Source organism: Penicillium chrysogenum, assembly GCF_028827035.1.
Source record: "Penicillium chrysogenum strain IBT 35668 chromosome Unknown utg000004l_segment0_segment0, whole genome shotgun sequence".
In the NCBI taxonomy this organism is placed as follows: Eukaryota; Fungi; Ascomycota; class Eurotiomycetes; order Eurotiales; family Aspergillaceae; genus Penicillium; species Penicillium chrysogenum.
The window spans coordinates 5,486,497-5,503,293 of NW_026622752.1; the positions used below are offsets into that span (position 1 = coordinate 5,486,497).

Sequence of the window (16,797 nt, forward strand, 5' to 3'; positions counted from 1 at the left end):
GGCTTCAGTACTCTCCAAATGGACCACATAGAAAGTGTCCCTGACTCCCAGCATGGCCCCATTGAAGTACCTTGTCTGAGCTCCGAGTCTTACGATGGCATCGACTTCTCGACTTATCCAGAGCGGGCGGGCTGGGACATCGCTCGCTTACTTGCCGGAGACTTCTCACAACACCCCGCCCAGCCAACTGGTGCATTTTTACAGAACTGGTTGTATTTCGGTGTTCTCTGGGAAGTTTTTGGTCCTATCACCAGAGGAGCCAAGAAAAATTACGTTAAGCCGCAAGAAGGCACAGCGTATGGAATAATCACCATTGCATCCCTCGATGATCAAATTATAGAGCTATTGTCGTTGATCAACTCCATGGTTCAAGGTGGGGATGCTATCTCCGGCCAGATGATAGGAGATCGAATCGTAAATTGTCTCACGACTGTATCTATATTTTGTCGTTTAGCGACATGCGAGGGCGACTCCCGTCCCGGGTTTGCAGTGTGGCCGTTATCTCCCGAAGTCGATCTGTCTATCAGAGCGCTAAGCCATCGTCTGGCCTGGAAACTTCCGCTTGGGGCGCTGGGAATAGTGATGAGCTCTTCTACCGGGGGTTTGCTATTTCCTTGTGCATGGTTCCCACTCGCACGCATGCAGCAGATGGGATGGTGTCCAAGCGAGATATCCATGGTGGAAGACACTTTTACGTCGGCTTCGGCGTACTATGTGTCTCAAATGGAGAGACCACCATCTGCGGTACAAAGAGATCATGGTGAGTGTACGGGGAAACTCTGTGTTGCGCGACAGATCAATGAAACGACCTATCGCACTGCACACACGGAGGCAGAATGTGACTGTCAGCATCTAGGACCCGCAATGGAGGAGGTGATATCAATCATTGCATCGGGAGGTGTGCCATTGCTGTCCATTACACCGACGAAGAAAGACCCCTATCTCAAAGTCGAGGTAGAAAGGTACTCTGGATCGAAACGTTATATCGCCTTCTCTCATGTCTGGTCCGACGGACTTGGGAACCCGACAGCAAATACTCTCCCTATATGTCAGCTGTTCCGTATAAGAGGCTTAATCGACGAACTACTGTCTGGAATCAGCTCTGTCGACCTGGTGAACAGACTGGCCTTCGAAGCCCTGTGGAAGAAGAAATTCCATGGACCTTCCATGTCATTCTGGATGGACACGATGTGTATCCCCGTGGCTCCAGAATACCACGAGCTCCGCTCAAAGGCAATCAAAGGAATGAAAGCCGTCTACGAACGAGCCTTCCGTGTACTAGTTCTAGATTCCGATATCCAAGAATGTTCCACGCGCGGCTACACGCAGTCATTCATGCGAATTCGAATGTCCGCTTGGATGCGTCGACTCTGGACACTGAATGAAGGCGTCCTGGCACAGCGGCTGTGCGTCAAATACGCGGATGGCATTCTGGATGTTCAAGCAGCTTCGGAAAGCTATGAAAAACAGGTAAAAAGATCGGCGCGTTATATGGACTCATATGGAACACCCGTGCGTGATGCAGACAGTTTTAGTTGGAAGTTTCGCTTGTTGCGGATGAATGTTCTTCACGATCCGGACCCGAGAATAGTCTATTCTGATAGGCATTCAAACGAGGGCCTCTCCAGACCACCAGGAGAAAAGCGGTGCTATGCGATTATGGAGGCTTTCAGCGCTTCCTTGCATCGAACCACTAGTAAAGTGACGGACGAGATGCTCTGTTTTGCCAGTCTTATCGGGTGGGATACGTCGTTGTTGAAGGGTATTCCTTTCGAAGACCACATGCATGCCTTTTTGTCGACGGAATCGCAGCTTCCCCAAGGAATGTTGTTTCTCGCTGGGCCGAGGATGCGGCAGCCCGGTTGGAGATGGGCTGTTAATCGGTTCGGGGATAATGGTGCCATACGATTGAATGTTAAGTTCGACGACATGACTCCTGGGAAGGTCAATGAGGATGGATTCACTGTGGAATATCCCGGAATGGTCTTGCCGGTGGACTGTACCAGGGAGCAAACCGAGAGAATGATTGTTGTTGCTGAGGATGAACATGGGGCTGTGGCAAGATATGAGGTTTTGCGACACGATGAAGGCCTAAGTGGCCGGTTGGACGAGTCTGAGTCTGAGTCTCAGTCTGAGAACCATCCGCATGATCGACTCTATGTTCTCTTCTGGCATGCCGTAATATCCAGGCCCCCCAGGGAGCCTATGCCGGCTGCAATTATTTCTGGTCCCTCCGACGAAAGCCTTCCAAAGGGAAAGGTCGTGTACCGGTTTGAGTCACTCGCATACGTTGAGATATTAGAAAAGGCCGTGGGTTCGCACCTGCTGGGGAAAGCAGATCAGGTCATTCAGCTGACTCGAAAGAAATGGACGCTTGGATAGCTCAACTTGAGTTCAGCCGGCTCGTCTAGGCATATACTATACAATGATTCTGTTCTGGAATTTCACATATTGTTTCGGTTGGCAGATCTGCTGACTTCCAAGTCGCAGCGAGCCCGTTAACTTCACCAACCTCAGCTCATAATTTCGAATCAGCTTCATCCAATGAAAGTATTTCCTAGCATCGAATGTGTGGTTTCGGCAAAGTGGCAAGTCGCAGAAGCCGGTATCGCACTTTGCGGGGTGACACCCGCAGACGCCGAGATTAAGTCTTCAGGCAAGAAGTGAAAGTAATTCCGATAAGCCCTAAAGCGCCGCTTGAAGTGCCTCTGCCTGAGGAGTCAAGCTCCGTTGACCCTCTGTTCCACGACGGTGATAGGTTTGTTTCGATATGGGACGGGAAAAATCTACTTGTTCACCCTGCGCGTCGATCAAGTCGGCGACAGGAAGATCCCGTGCTCACGCTGCACCAGTATATCCGGTGCTGGGTAGAGCCGTTCGAGTTGCTGACGTCTTATACGGACTTCAAATTTACTGTGGGTACCAGGAGCAACTTCGACCGGGCCAGGCGGGAGTACTTCATGATGGCGTACGGAGACGAAAGACGAGCTCAACACAAACGGTGAACTAATGGGTGTCTGACCTGTAAGAGCAGGTAAGGCTTGTTGAATCAATAACCCGTACACTTTTTACCGTGCACATTTAACCATGGCTATCAGAAGAAAGCAGTGTGACGAAGAGCGGCCAATCTGCAAAGAATACGAGCGAATGACCTCCAGGTCATGTGGCGTCACGGTGAAGTCAACTGGCAGGATGAAGACAAAAGGGAACAATCAGATTCCGCAGGTATCCAACCGACTCATTTCGGCAAATGAATTGAGATATACACATACTGACGAACGCAGCATGTTTGAAGCCTTACGGTCTCATCTAGCAGATGAATCTTCTTTCAATCTCACAGCACACAGAGAAGAACATATCCTCAAGGGAGTGGATTGGTCTTTTAGAAGAAGAAAGCACTTTGGATACAACGGAATGTACTTCTATTTCCAAGAGCAATGCATTGATTCTATCCCCATCAGCTCTTCATGTGCAATCACCATCTGTCGAGTCGATGCATGCCTCTGTCGAAACTCCGCCATTCTTCTTCAGGCAATTCCAATGGCGAAACGCACTTGTTTAATCGCTTCCTGCATGTTGTTGCACAAGCTCTCGTTGCGGTAAACGATGAACTGAACCCATTTGTCCAGCATCTTATACCTATGGCCGTATATAACCCCATCCGACATGCGATAGCTGCCTTATCAGCCTCACACCTGGCGAAGGTATATCCCGACTTTCCCTTGCTTCCTCCACGATTCCACCAAAGCCTACCAGTGACAATGCTGGTATATGCTGGTCAGCTCGCTCTATACACCTGATTTCCTATAGCAAGGGAGGTTATCAAACTGTCCACCGTTGATAAACCTTTGGATATGTTTCTTCTCGCGGCCTCTTTGCATTCTGCTCTAAAGGGCAGAAAGTTACAAGGAACCAGCATTCTAAGGTCCCTTTGATGAATCGGATTTTGCTAGGCCTCCATTGGAGGCTTTTGTGAGGTAACTACTTAATGCTTCCGGGGCTGGAGAAGAGATCGACCGTCACTTTCCTCACTGGGACAGGATTAAAGAGCGCACTGGATGCTTGGCTATGGATGGTAGCACTCAGATCACCGAGCTCTTATGGTACTCTCTTTCATGATCATCTATGTCAAATAGAGCATCGAGCGATATCTATATCAACAGTACCTCGTCGCCGCTAAATTATTTTCATTGTCTACTTGCTACTTGCGCTCTACTCGACGAGGTGAACCTTGTTGAAGAATTGACCGGAATGGGGCTTAGCATGATCGTCGGTGAATCCTGATCCGTTACGGTGTCCTGTTAGGAATATAAGCAACCTGCATTAGTACATACTTGGCATTTCTCCACTATTCTTCGACTATGGATGTCTTGGTGTCTTTCATCCAAAACAACTAAGGACGAAGCCATTCCAAAGGTTCCATGGTGCATGAATCTTGGCATGTCAGCACCGGAGATAACCTCGGAAGTTGCACCACGTACACCACAGTACCTTGGCAAGCTTAATCATTTCCATTCCTATCTACATTGGAATTTCAAATGAAATCAATTGAAATCAGTTCAGGCATCACCGATAATATGTCTTGGCATGACGACGCCAGCCTTGGTCTTGTCACCAATGTTACGATGTTCCAGTCCCATTTCCCATCTTATAAACTATAAAAGCATAGACAAACTATCCCCCGTAGTGCTCCATATCCAAACAGTTTCGTTTTTCTTCTTGCACAGATATTAGCAGCGGACAGCAGCAACATGAAGCTCGTGAGTGGCAGCGTCGCCGCCTTTGGCATGGCAATGGCCCATAGCATGTCAGCTATGGCACAGAATATGTCATACGGAGCGGACAATTTCTACCGCAGTGACAATGTGACGGTTCACAAGATCAACTTCCCAAGCCAATACCACACGATTATCGCGGGCAACCTCTTCACCCCCAACAATCTCAATCCCAGTGCCTCCGCACCGGCCATTGTCGTGGGTCACCCAATGGGTGCAGTCAAGGAGCAGAGCGCAAACCTCTACGCCACAAAGTTGGCGGAACAGGGCTTCGTTACCGTGTCACTTGACATGCCATTCTGGGGCGGCAGCCAGGGCAGACCACGCAATGCTGTATCGGCAGAACTATACGCAGAGGCATTCAGCGCAGCAGTTGACTACCTCGGTGTGCAAAACTTCACAAGCGTGGACCGTGAGCGAATCGGTGGTCTCGGCATCTGTGGCAGCGGCTCTTTCGTCATTAGCGCAGCGAAGATCGACCCACGTATCAAAGCCATTGCAACATCCTCAATGTATAACATGGGTGCTGTCAACAGAGACGGACTACAGAAGTCGCAAGGGCTCCCTGCGCGTAAGGAGGTCATCGCCGCGGCTGCACAGCAGCGCTGGATCGAGGCGGATGGTGGCAGAATTGAATACACGGGTGGCACTCCGAACAGACTCACAGTGAATTCGACTGCCGTGGACCGTGAGTTCTATGACTACTACCGTACCCCGCGTGGCGAATTTACGCCCAGGAGCACCACTTCGAATCTTACAACGCACCCGACACTCTCGACAAACACGAAGTTTATGAATTTCTACCCGTTCAATGATATCGACACAATCTCGCCCCGTCCGATGCTCTTCATCACCGGTGACCAGGCACACTCGCGCGAGTTCAGTGAAGATGCTTACGCGCGTGCGGGCGAGCCGAAGGAGCTGGTTTGGGTTCCTGGTGCAGGCCACGTCGACCTTTATGATCGCGTCGATCTGATTCCATTCGCTAAACTTACTCATTTCTTCCAAACAAACCTCGTCTAGAGAAAGTGAGTGGCAATGCGGGATGAAAGGTCTGGAATACTCAGCTGGTTCGCAATGCTTGGTGTATATAGGGATCATCGACCTTCTTTCGCAATGTATTTTAAGCCACCGAATGGATATTATGCTTACGGTTCCAATTAAGATCGGATGACATAGTTCGGTGTTTATGCGGACTTTTCCAGAAAATTTAATTCCACTTTCTAACTGTAGTGTGGCAAGGGGGTGAAGGTGGATTGGCAAATCAGGGTGCATAACTGGGCCCGAGGTGGACCTTAGATGTAAGCAACTTACATTGGCATCGGACTTCCTGTGTGCCAATATCCGGTAGACGCAATAGGCAATATGTAGATATTTGGGTTTATAAAGCCTTCTTTATGTCTCCATCGAATTTGCAAACTTCAATATCTATCTATCTACATGCAAACTGTCACAATGCAAGAATATACCCACACGGGACCTATCGATTGCAACAAGCCAATCAATGTGGAGAACCTGACCGGTAAAACGGCAATTGTCACTGGTGGTGCGTCGTATTGGAATATTGAATTGAATACGGAAATACGGAGCGTCCACTGATTATAGGAAAGGTGCCAACGGCTTAGGAGAAGCCTACGTTCGGGCTCTGGTTGCCGCAGGGTATGAGACCATGTCAGAGAGACGAAGCGTTAGCTAACAAGATCGTTAGAGTCAAAGTATGCATTGGTGACCTTGACGTTCAAAGGGGGAACCAATTGGAACAAGAACTTTCTGGGTATGTACACCGTTCCATTTACATGTCTGTGCTTCACGCTCATATACCGTCTCGAAAGGACGAAATTCATTCGCTGCGACGTCGCCAAGTGGAAGGATCAGGTCGACCTCTTTCGTCAAGCCGCCCTCTTCTCTCCAACAGGGAGGATTTCCCATGTCATAGCCAACGCGGGTATTCATCGCGAGGACGAAGTCTTTTCGTACGCTGGTGACGACCAAGAGCCAGAAGAGCCCAACTTGACCATCATTGACGTCAACATAAAGGGTGTGCTCTATACCGCAAAATTGGCCGCACACTATTTCATTCGACAGAATGGCACGGAAGTATCAGAAAAGCAGGAGGATTCTTCTTTGGTTTTGATCGGATCGGGTGCGGCCTTCCTGGACTGTCCACGGGGTCCTCAGTACAGTGCGAGCAAGTGGGCCATGCGCGGGATTATGCACTCGTTGAGAAGGACCGCTCATTTCTATGGTAGTCGGGTGAACATCATCTCTCCATGGTAAGGGTCAATCTTGTTCAGTGTCGCACACTTCTATTTCTGACAAAGCATCATCAGGTACGTCAAAACGAACACTTTATCCGAAGATGCTTTCAACCATGTATCAAATGCCGGAGTCGAGTTTGCAAAGGCCGAAGATGCAGGGCAATGCCTGCTGAGGATTCTTGGCGACGTCAAGATAAACGGGCACTCGTTGTTCGTTTCAGGAAGGAAGTGGGCTCCTAATGGATATCTTGATCTGGATCTGGAGGATTACCCGCAGAATGCACTGGTCCAGGAGATACAAGAAGATCAAATGAAATCGGCACCTGTGTCTCTGGGCTTGTTTGCGTGAACAAGTCGCAAGTCGAGCTAGATGTCTGCGTGAAATCTCTCGCATAGCGCCAATGCCAGCAACTTCATTTGAAAAATATTGAAAAGTGCAATATTTATCGTCATTGAGAAGAATAAACGAAGAAGTTTTCCCAGCCCAAGTCGAGATATGGTATCGATGCCTATTCACTAGGCGACCGATATATCAAAGCTAACGTTGTTTTCCAATCAAGAGGCTTCTCTCCCCTCTTCGCCCTCCAACGATTAGTATTCATCACTAATTCTTCGCAACCTTTGAGCAAAAATCCCCACTTCAGTAGGAATGCCGGCGTGACTTCCCAGTTTTCCGGCTCCCAAGAAGGACCCCACACTAGCAAAGTAGCCCCGGTATTCCTCGTATCCCAGAACGCCATGAGATCATGACACAAATCATCCTCATCGATAATGTCTTGAACGGCTATAAGATTGTCACGCATATTGTGAAAGGGAAAGAAATCCAGCCATGGGTGGTGAGGGACACGTCGTTGGTATTCTGTAGGTTGAAGACTCGCGGGTATTGAAAGCGTCGAGAAGCCAGGTATTGGGGCATTGAAAATGGAGATAGAGTCATCACGTTCCATCCACTCCATTGTCATACCAATGGAGCGTGTATTCTCGATGATCGCATGTTGGATATTTAGCTTGGAGAGGGAGAGGAGGTGGCCAATGTTGGGAGAGTTGCGAATGTAGCTTCCCAGTGCTAGGGACTCGAATTGACGCATCATTGAGTGAAATTGAGGGGGCGCGATACTGCATGTAAATCCCCTTTCATCTCTGTCGATTCGAATAGGAGTGGAGTTCGGTGGTACAACTACGGTCTTGTTACTGTGGAGCTGTGCCTTGTCCTCTGAATTTTGGGCCTGCTGGCGCATCCCTGACTATGTCAGTAGTTATTAAATCACGTGGAGAAAGGAGGAAACGTACGATATGTTCTTTGGTTGAGGCGATTCTGTAACTTTCTCCGTTCGGCCCGATCGGTAGTACCGGTCCAATCATCCTCGGGTTTCCGGATAGCCACCTGTTGTGACATTCGGGCTATTTGAATTCGTGGATTGTCGAGCGCCATATTTGATGAGATGGGGAATGGATGTGCAGGGGAATCATGGGGGCGACGTAGGATTTTAAAGATGTAGCGTGCTTATGCCAAGCCCAGATGTGATTGGTTGATCTTAAATTAGAGTTACGCTAATGCAAGTTGCTTACATGTTCTAACCTAATCTGGACTAGGCTTGGCAAATCCTTGGATCGGTGAATCCCTTCCATGATCTTGGAAAGTGTTTGTTGCCACAGCCACACTAGCAACGAGGCAGCAGGATTTTGGATGCTGTTCTCTTCCATTCTACAGCACTTCTATCTCCAGCCTAAAGGCTAAAATGGTTGCAGTTGAGATGGCACGAGAATCGTTGGCTTCGGCAAAACTGGGAAGAGCACCTCACCCTGTGGAGGCTCAGCATATTGAACGCGGAACTGCCTCTAATGTAGAGCCCATCGCTGATTAATCTGGGGGAATAATTAGCATTCGCAACCTAGAATAATGTTCTATCAACATACCGCTGGTTATAACCCTTTAGGCTATTGATAATTGCTATCGATATCCAAGGACTTGGCGTAGATAGGCGGTCGTGGAATACACGAACGCCCCACTTGAGTAGCGCAGTCATTGTTTGTGTGTAAGGCGGGTGGGGATTGAGGCCGGGAGGGTAGGAGCTGAAGCTAGGTAGTTATTCGACGTTGAACCCAGAAAGCTGTTCAACGGTAGTGCCATCCCGCAGTCTTCTTCCTTGCCCTCTGCTTGGGCCCTCACTATATTTAGAATACCTTAGGGATCCGATGATCTCACAATCTCCTCAACCCTCTCTGCGAACTCCCGTAGGAATGCCGGCTCGTCCATTCTTAACAGTCGAGGTGATATCGTCGCAGGGGAGATAAGTCGCTTTCTTTTCACTCCGACTGGTATAGCCGACTAAGGTTGGGCTAACAGGTCAGCTATACTCGTACAGAACAAAGAGCCAAGAGAGCTTGGAGTAGAGCGTGGGGACTGGATAGACATACAGATACAATGCCAAGCTATTTTAGGGGTAAGATGCTATGAGTAATAGGTGTAAAAAGGGCAAGTGCGCTTTCGAGGCCGGAGGCCGTAGTAGAAAATAGAGACGTGAGTCTTCGTATAGTTCAGTGGGGTTTTTGATATCCCGAGACACCTTCAAGAAATAAAGAAACAAAAAAGGTATCTATCACACAAATCAGGGGGTGTTTAATTAGATATTTAGATATTTTGAATATCACGGGGAAAAAAGAAAAGAGTCTTTGCCACGCGATTCAGTGTGTATTGGGTGCTTACCCGGACAGAACGGAGAGCACAGTCGTGTTTGATCCCTCCTATGCCAGGGTGCTGTTTGCAAAAGGAATAAACAGGCACAACCCGGGGATCAAACTGCCTGAGAATGAGCCCGCCGCCGATTGGTTGGTGACCTACGACCTGGACAAGATATTTGCGAACCGAATCGACTCCTGCTACGATCTTGGCTGTCACTCCAACTAGGACTGCATACGGCAGTCAAATGACAACTGTCGTTTCTGCTATCACTATATGGTTGACAGCGAGCGCCCAGGTGTCCAGGTACCCTAACCAGTAGCTGACTAATGCCATCCTGGAATTCGCTTGAAGGCTGTCGACACACGAAAGGAAGATGGAGAGAAGGATGCCAGTTACTATCGACGGATGGACAACATCTCACTATCTCCTACGTGGGCGAGGGTGCCTATTATGATAGGGGTCTCACATCGGAACCTTTGACTGCAAAGACTTTTGAGGACCGTGCAGTTATTCGACATTCCATTGTCGGCCTCGGGCAGATTTTATACCCTGACTTGGCTGCCTCCACAATGTTTCCGATTTTCATCGAATGTAACCTCAAGCTTTGGTCTAGTCCTTAGTAGGAAGCTTGGACAAACCCAATAATCGCACTTTAGCCTAATTAATCAAGTCGGTAGTTAGTTAATAAATGCTTAGTCTTATTCCTTGAATAAGAGATATGTCTACGACCCTTCTCATTCTTTCACTGCAGACTTGATCGGAGCTCAAGATAGATCGTACTAAAATAATATTCAGAGATGGTCGGAACTAACGGTAACATTAGACCAAGGGCAAACTATGTACTATTTGCTTGAGGAGAAACCGGTGAGAAAGGAGGGGACAGATGGAGCAATGGAAAGCACAGGGAATATTCATTTTCCGGTTACGTCGACTTAGTGCCTCGGTATAGAGTCCATAAGTCCAAATATATAAAAAGAAGGTTGAACCGAATGCCACATCTCAACATGTGCCTGGAGGAAAGTAGAAAACCACGTCCCTAGATTAGGGGAGCCGATTCTAGTGTAGGTGTTCCGTCGGGGTTCCGGCCGCCAAGTGCCTACCAGCTGATCATAGCAGGGGTTTTTCTAGGTAATCCGGAATGAAAGTGGCGCGCATTGCCTAAAAGAGTGCGAAGGGATCGGACAAAGAACGCGTTAGGTTAGCGCCAAATCTCCAACAAATTAGCACCGACGGCCCTATGTTATCTAAAGAATGCCCTCAAAACTCGGTGGATAAACATAACCTTTGTGCCTTTTTGTATTCAGCTTTGACAGTGGTATTAACTTACAGATATTACAATCTCGAAACTTCCCGGGTTGGGAAGGCTGCTAATATAAAAAATTCCATTGGAACATTAGGCGTTTGGGAAATGGGAAGTAAAGGGTCCGAGCCCTACAGGGCTGGGATGTCAACATCTTAGGGGAAATGTTATCATCGGGATCGAGGTGTTCTTTAAGAAAATACCAGGGTTCAGTTGTTTTTCTTATGTGACACAAAACAATACCCTGTCGCTTCAAGCATGGCTCATTTTAAAGCTGCATGGTATCATAGAAACATTCGCCGTAGTGGGCTAATAAGGATTTATTTTCTCCGTTAGATTATAAGAGGTTCATACGACCTAGGAACAAACTTGCGCGATCAGCTTAGCCCTGCAGCCATACCCCAGCTTCACCGGAACAGAGAATCCTATGGGTGATATGCCCCCAGATATGCCTGAATCGCTTAGAGAGACCAGCGACATCTCGGTGGTTGGCCAGGGAGTCATGGGTGAAAAGACCCCTACTGCTGTGCTTTCTACCAAAGATGAGCATACACTCGGTGACGATGACCTCAACACCAATCCGGACGCGATTATCATTACCGGTGCCGATGCAGCCGCTCACCTGTTACCTCTTCGAGATGACTTTGACAGTGTCTTAACCTTTCGCAGTATCTTACTTGCTTCTGGTCTGGCGTGTTTCCAGGCAGTGATGAACCAGATTTATCAGGTACTCCCAATCCTTCTATTTCCTGTAGAGGTACTAACGACTCAATCTGTAGTTTAAACCAACTCTGATTACGATTCAGGGAACCTTCATCGTGCTCATCTCCTACTTCGTCGGCAATGCCTGGGCTAAATTCCTTCCCCGTGGAGACAAATTTGAAGCTCGCTGGAGGGCGAAAGGCGGCCAAGGAAACCTACCTTTGTGGATCAAGGTGATGAAATTTTTGAATAACGGGCCATGGAGTCTGAAAGAGCACTCCATATGTGCAATCACTGCGACCTCGGCCTCGAATGCTTCGTCTACGTCAACAGTGTTTGCAGCGCAGGATCTATTCTACAATCTTCCCTTGAGCGCGGCGACTGTGATATTGAGTGTTATCTCTATCGGGCTATTTGGCTACGGAATATGCGGAATTATGCGTCCGATCTCTGTCTGGCACACTGAGGCTGTCTACTGGAGTAGCTTGCCTACCGTCAAGACTCTCCAGGGACTTCATTGGCAGGAAGTCAAAAACTCGAAACCCCTCAGGTATTTCTGGTATGCATTCACTGGCATGTCGATATACGAGATCATTCCTGCCTACATCTTCCCCTGGCTCAACTCGGTTTCTATTCCGGTATGTTTGGTCTCTTCGGATGAACTTTCGTTATTGTGGGGATTTTATCGGAACGAAGTTATTGACTCCAGGCTTTGTAGTGTCTGGCTGCACAAAAGGCCACCGGTGAGACTGCCGCCGTACTCAACAATGTCTTTGGTGGAGCGACCAACAATCAAGGTCTGGGCCTGTTCTCATTTTCGTTCGATTGGCAATATGTGAGAAGATGTCCCCTGTGTCCACGCAGTGATCTAGCAAGTCAGCTAACAGAGGCAGCTCACATCTACCCAAACCTCGCTCCCTCTCAAACTACAAGTTCATCAGGCCGCTGGCCTCTTTTCCTGTTTTATTATTATGATAGGCATATATTACGGAAATGGCTGGAATTCGAGATCCCTTCCATTCATGTCGACGAGACTGCTTACGAATAACGGTACCGCATACCCCTTGAGTGACGTTTTCCCCGGTGGTATCCTCGACGAGGTCGCTCTAGCTGAACATGGCTTACCAAGGATTACTGGGACATTTGCATTCGCTATGTTTATGGCCAACGCAGCAATGGGCGCCCTGATTGTCCATTGCGTCCTATTTTGGGGCAACGATGTCCGGCAAGCCTATAAAAGCGCAAAAGAGGGCAGATATGATGATCGACACCATGCGCACATGGCCAAGCATTACAAAGAGGCTCCGTGGTGGTGGTATATCATCGTGCTTGTTGGCAGCTTTATTCTCGGTATAATAGTGACCGTGAAAGAGAATATCACTTTGTCGGTTTGGGCATATGTCATATCGTTGCTGCTAGGATGCATTATCGCCCCCTTCGTGAGTAAAAAGTCCCTGATACTGATCTCCATGCAGCAACGCTGACCATGACCGTGCTATAGAGTGTCATCCTCTATTCTCGCTACGGTAATGGCATTGCTACCAACAATTTGTCAAAAATGCTGGCTGGACTCATCCTTCCCGGACGCCCAGTCGGCAACATGTACTTCGCTGCTTGGTCGCATAACGTCATTTCAAATGCGGTTAATCTTTCCAATGACCTGAAGATGGGCGAATACCGTGAGTATCTCCGTCGTTCTTTGATCAAAACCTGATACCTATTTTTAACTTACCTTATAGTCAAAATCCCTCCACGCATCATGTTCCTAACACAACTATATGGGACAGTCCTCGGTGGTTTCGTGAACTACGCTATTATGAACTCTATTGTGTCAAGCAATCGAGCACTTCTCGTCGATGGCAACGGAAACTCCTCTTGGAGCGGTGCAACTGTACAATCTTACAACACCAATGCCACATCATGGGCCCTGGCTCCCTATGTCTACAAGATTGGCACCCCATACGGGGCTGTACCTGTTGGTTTGGCCGCAGGGGCTGCTGCTGTGGTCATTCACCGTATCCTCTATCAAGTAAGTAACCGCAGAGCCCATCCCTATTCTACTTGAAGCTGACGGCCATTTGTACTCTAGTTCGTGCCCAAAATCGGAAAGTTCGACACCTCAGAAATCAACCTACCGCAGTTCATCCAATACGCCGGTTACATTCCCTACAACCAAAGCCAGACCTGCGTCCTCTTCACCTGGATCGCCGCCGGCTTCTATGTTCAGTATTACCTCCGAAACTATCGACCGCGGATTTTCAGGGACTATTCGTATCTGATTACGGGGGCATTCGATGGCGCTAGTCTGACGGTCCTTTTCATCCTCTCATTTGCCGTTTTCGGGGCTGCTGGAGTTTCGCACCCATTCCCGTCGTGGTGGGGAAATAACGAAAATGGGCACTACGATTGGTGTCCTGTGGCAGAGTGAAGTGTGTCGGATGGTCGTGGATTGGGGCCCGGGGAGAGAGTTGGCCATGGGAGGGTGAATGGCGCTGTTGCAGACGAATACAGCTTGATATCTCAATCCTGAGATAGCCCGCGAGAGAACAATGACATCAATTGGCTGTCAAGGTTCCAGAGAGATACCAAGGCGGAGACCCGAAGACACAAAGGGGCGAATATTTCCGTAATGAGCAAGGTAAGAAAAAAGAAAGAAGTAGAAGATAAGAGCTTATGCAGATTTCTATGCTTCGGTACATCCACTATATACTCATGAAGTGCGTTGGGTAACTATGGCAGACCATTAACCATGTAGTCATGGACTGTCCTCTATCATAAGTTTCTGTGCATATACCTGCACCTATGATGCAGGATTCTAATTATGTTACACATCATTACCCGCATACCGTTACTCAGCTCTCTCGCTGATTGATAGTCATGGACAACCGCGATCCTAGTCCATTCCATCATCGTCATACACGAAAATCCGCAGTATAGCCTTGGCAACCTCGACACCATCGTGCTCCAGATGCGCCGTCTCGGCCGCCCGATCCGCGTGCTCGAGGTCCTTGATCCCGCCGCCATCCACCCTGATCTGGATCTGCCGTTTCACCATGTCCTCGTCAAACGCCAGATGTGCCTGCGTAGTGAATAGCCGGTTCGGGATGTACAGACCCTGAACAGGTGTATGCTCACTACGGCCCCAGCACGCGATCTCGGTATCCGGGGAGAGCATGTCAGGTCCCGCCGAGGCGGCCGTGGGCGGTGAGACGACATGGTCCTGATGCATCTGGTGCAGGTGGACGTGGTCCTCGCGCGTACGGAAGAGGCGCTGGCCGACGGGTGTGAGCGTGATGCGGCAGTGACCGAGTTCCCAGTCTTGCGAGGGCGCGGGCCCGACAGACCCGCCGAGAAGACGGGCGAGGAGCTGGTGGCCGAAGCAGACTCCCAGGAAGCGGAAATCGGGGCGCTTGATCCAGAGTGCCTTGAGAAGCTCCAGCAGCTTCAGGATCCATTCGTTGTTCCCATGGGCATCATACACACTCCCCGTAATGAGCAACCCGTCAAAGCGGTCGAAATCTTGCACGGTTGGGATCCGTCCACCTTGTTCGGACACGACGAAGACTTGGTCTGTCTCTACACCCAGAGGCGGATGGTGGGCGGCTCCGGCCTTGCCAAAGTGATTGTGTAAAATCTGGCCAAAGGAGCCGCGCTCCGAGTACGTGTCTGGGTGAGGCTTGTCGGTCTCGAGGACCATAAGGCGTACGATAGGTGCTGATTGCGCGGGCTTATAGGTCCGATCCATGTTGTGTGCTCGTTTGGTTGTATGGTCTTAGTGGCAGAAAAGCCAGCGACTTGTGGGAGCAAGAGGTCGGCTTAAACAATACGTCACTATGACGTAAATCATCATCTTCTAATGGTACGTCCATCGTAGACCTAGTCAATGTATGCAGTCAAAGCTACAAAGCGTGGCATTGTTGGTAATAACAAAATTGTCTGCATTGTACGAGAAACAATGCCATTTCCCTTTTGGGGACTCAACTGCGAAGGTGTAGAGCAGATTCGATTATTTTTTGAGACCTGACCGGGCGATTATGCCTGATTAGGCAAGGCAGCACTCTTAGTAAGCATGTAATCCACCCGACTAGGCAAGTGGACCTCAACATGTTGGACGATGTGGACTGGGGTGGACTACTACCACAACCTTACCGGTAGAAGATTCAATGGTCGATTAAGTATGACTTGTGAAACTAGGAAGCTGTCTGGCTGTAACCTCTTTAACGCTGTTGCTTCGTTTCAGTTTATTTCACCGTTGCAATTGGTCGTTCATCAACATCATTCTGATCTCCAACAGGTGTCTTCCATTCTAATATGATAACATGTCTCAGATTCTGTTTACAATCTCGTTAGATCCTAGTATTCCAGGGACCATATTTGAATACCAGATCCAGAGCATGGTTCCCATGAAATTATATATTCTTAATGCTAAATCTGAAGGCTCCTGGGATAACGCAGTTTCTCCTAGAAGTGAGTAACGTAGTTCACTACCGAGTGCACCATGAAGTAAAACACGTAGTAAATGCAATATTTTCCAAGCTTAGCTTATATCTTGACAACCACGTTGTTATTTAGATTCGTTACCACTCGACAGCTATTGATAAGGATTTCTGACTCTATTTACCAGTTGTAAGAAAATGGAAAACCTGCCTCAGTATGGTATTAGAAATTACGTTGCTCAAAGTCATAAATATCCATGGATATATATCGCAATTGCAAATTCATAATTCTTTTTTTTTTTTTTTCCTGAACTCGGTGCTACCCGAGAAGCGTAAAACTATAAGGAATCCCAATATAGACTAGTGTTGTTGTTGTGATATCGAGTTGCGATTTCATTTATAGTAGGACCTCGACCCATGTACCATGTATACCGCCTATACATGGTACCGCCCTGCGTACCGCCTCCTTTTAAAAATACTGCTATAAGAATATATGGTCGGCCGCTGATACGGTTGTAGTCTTTTCATATACCTTTTTAGTGGTCTTTTTTGGCAGTCTCCTTAGTTACATACCTTTGGCGACTATTAGTGCCGGATCACGTGCCCACGAGCTAACTGTATTAGGATGTTAGACTGGTACCTA

At 48.4% G+C, this 16,797-nt stretch overlaps 6 protein-coding genes across 6 annotated transcripts; 4 read left to right on the forward strand and 2 right to left on the reverse strand.

The window, feature by feature from the left end:
• Positions 1–18: 18 nt before the first annotated feature.
• On the forward strand, positions 19–2,382 carry N7489_008019 (uncharacterized protein; the record flags this gene model as incomplete). The annotated part of the gene is made up of 1 exon (XM_056713769.1): positions 19–2,382. One exon carries the CDS (start codon positions 19–21, stop codon positions 2,380–2,382), a length of 2,364 nt encoding a protein of 787 aa, XP_056567484.1.
• A 2,369-nt stretch (positions 2,383–4,751) lies between these two features.
• Positions 4,752–5,798, forward strand: N7489_008020 (alpha/beta hydrolase; the record flags this gene model as incomplete). Its single annotated transcript, XM_056713770.1, has 1 exon — positions 4,752–5,798. One exon carries the CDS (start codon positions 4,752–4,754, stop codon positions 5,796–5,798), a length of 1,047 nt encoding a protein of 348 aa, XP_056567485.1.
• Positions 5,799–6,230: 432 nt separating this feature from the next.
• N7489_008021 (putative short chain dehydrogenase/reductase) lies at positions 6,231–7,382 on the forward strand (the record flags this gene model as incomplete). Its single annotated transcript, XM_056713771.1, has 5 exons — positions 6,231–6,321; positions 6,386–6,434; positions 6,484–6,549; positions 6,608–7,048; positions 7,097–7,382. 5 exons carry the CDS (start codon positions 6,231–6,233, stop codon positions 7,380–7,382), a joined length of 933 nt encoding a protein of 310 aa, XP_056567486.1.
• A 160-nt stretch (positions 7,383–7,542) lies between these two features.
• On the reverse strand, positions 7,543–8,465 carry N7489_008022 (bZIP transcription factor; the record flags this gene model as incomplete). Its single annotated transcript, XM_056713772.1, has 2 exons — positions 7,543–8,273; positions 8,324–8,465. The coding sequence occupies 2 exons, from the start codon at positions 8,463–8,465 to the stop codon at positions 7,543–7,545; spliced, it is 873 nt and encodes a 290-aa protein (XP_056567487.1).
• A 2,978-nt stretch (positions 8,466–11,443) lies between these two features.
• On the forward strand, positions 11,444–14,146 carry N7489_008023 (OPT family oligopeptide transporter; the record flags this gene model as incomplete). The annotated part of the gene is made up of 7 exons (XM_056713773.1): positions 11,444–11,743; positions 11,796–12,356; positions 12,437–12,553; positions 12,612–13,157; positions 13,220–13,397; positions 13,458–13,747; positions 13,808–14,146. 7 exons carry the CDS (start codon positions 11,444–11,446, stop codon positions 14,144–14,146), a joined length of 2,331 nt encoding a protein of 776 aa, XP_056567488.1.
• A 465-nt stretch (positions 14,147–14,611) lies between these two features.
• Positions 14,612–15,463, reverse strand: N7489_008024 (type 1 glutamine amidotransferase; the record flags this gene model as incomplete). The annotated part of the gene is made up of 1 exon (XM_056713774.1): positions 14,612–15,463. The coding sequence occupies one exon, from the start codon at positions 15,461–15,463 to the stop codon at positions 14,612–14,614; it is 852 nt and encodes a 283-aa protein (XP_056567489.1).
• Positions 15,464–16,797: the final 1,334 nt, after the last annotated feature.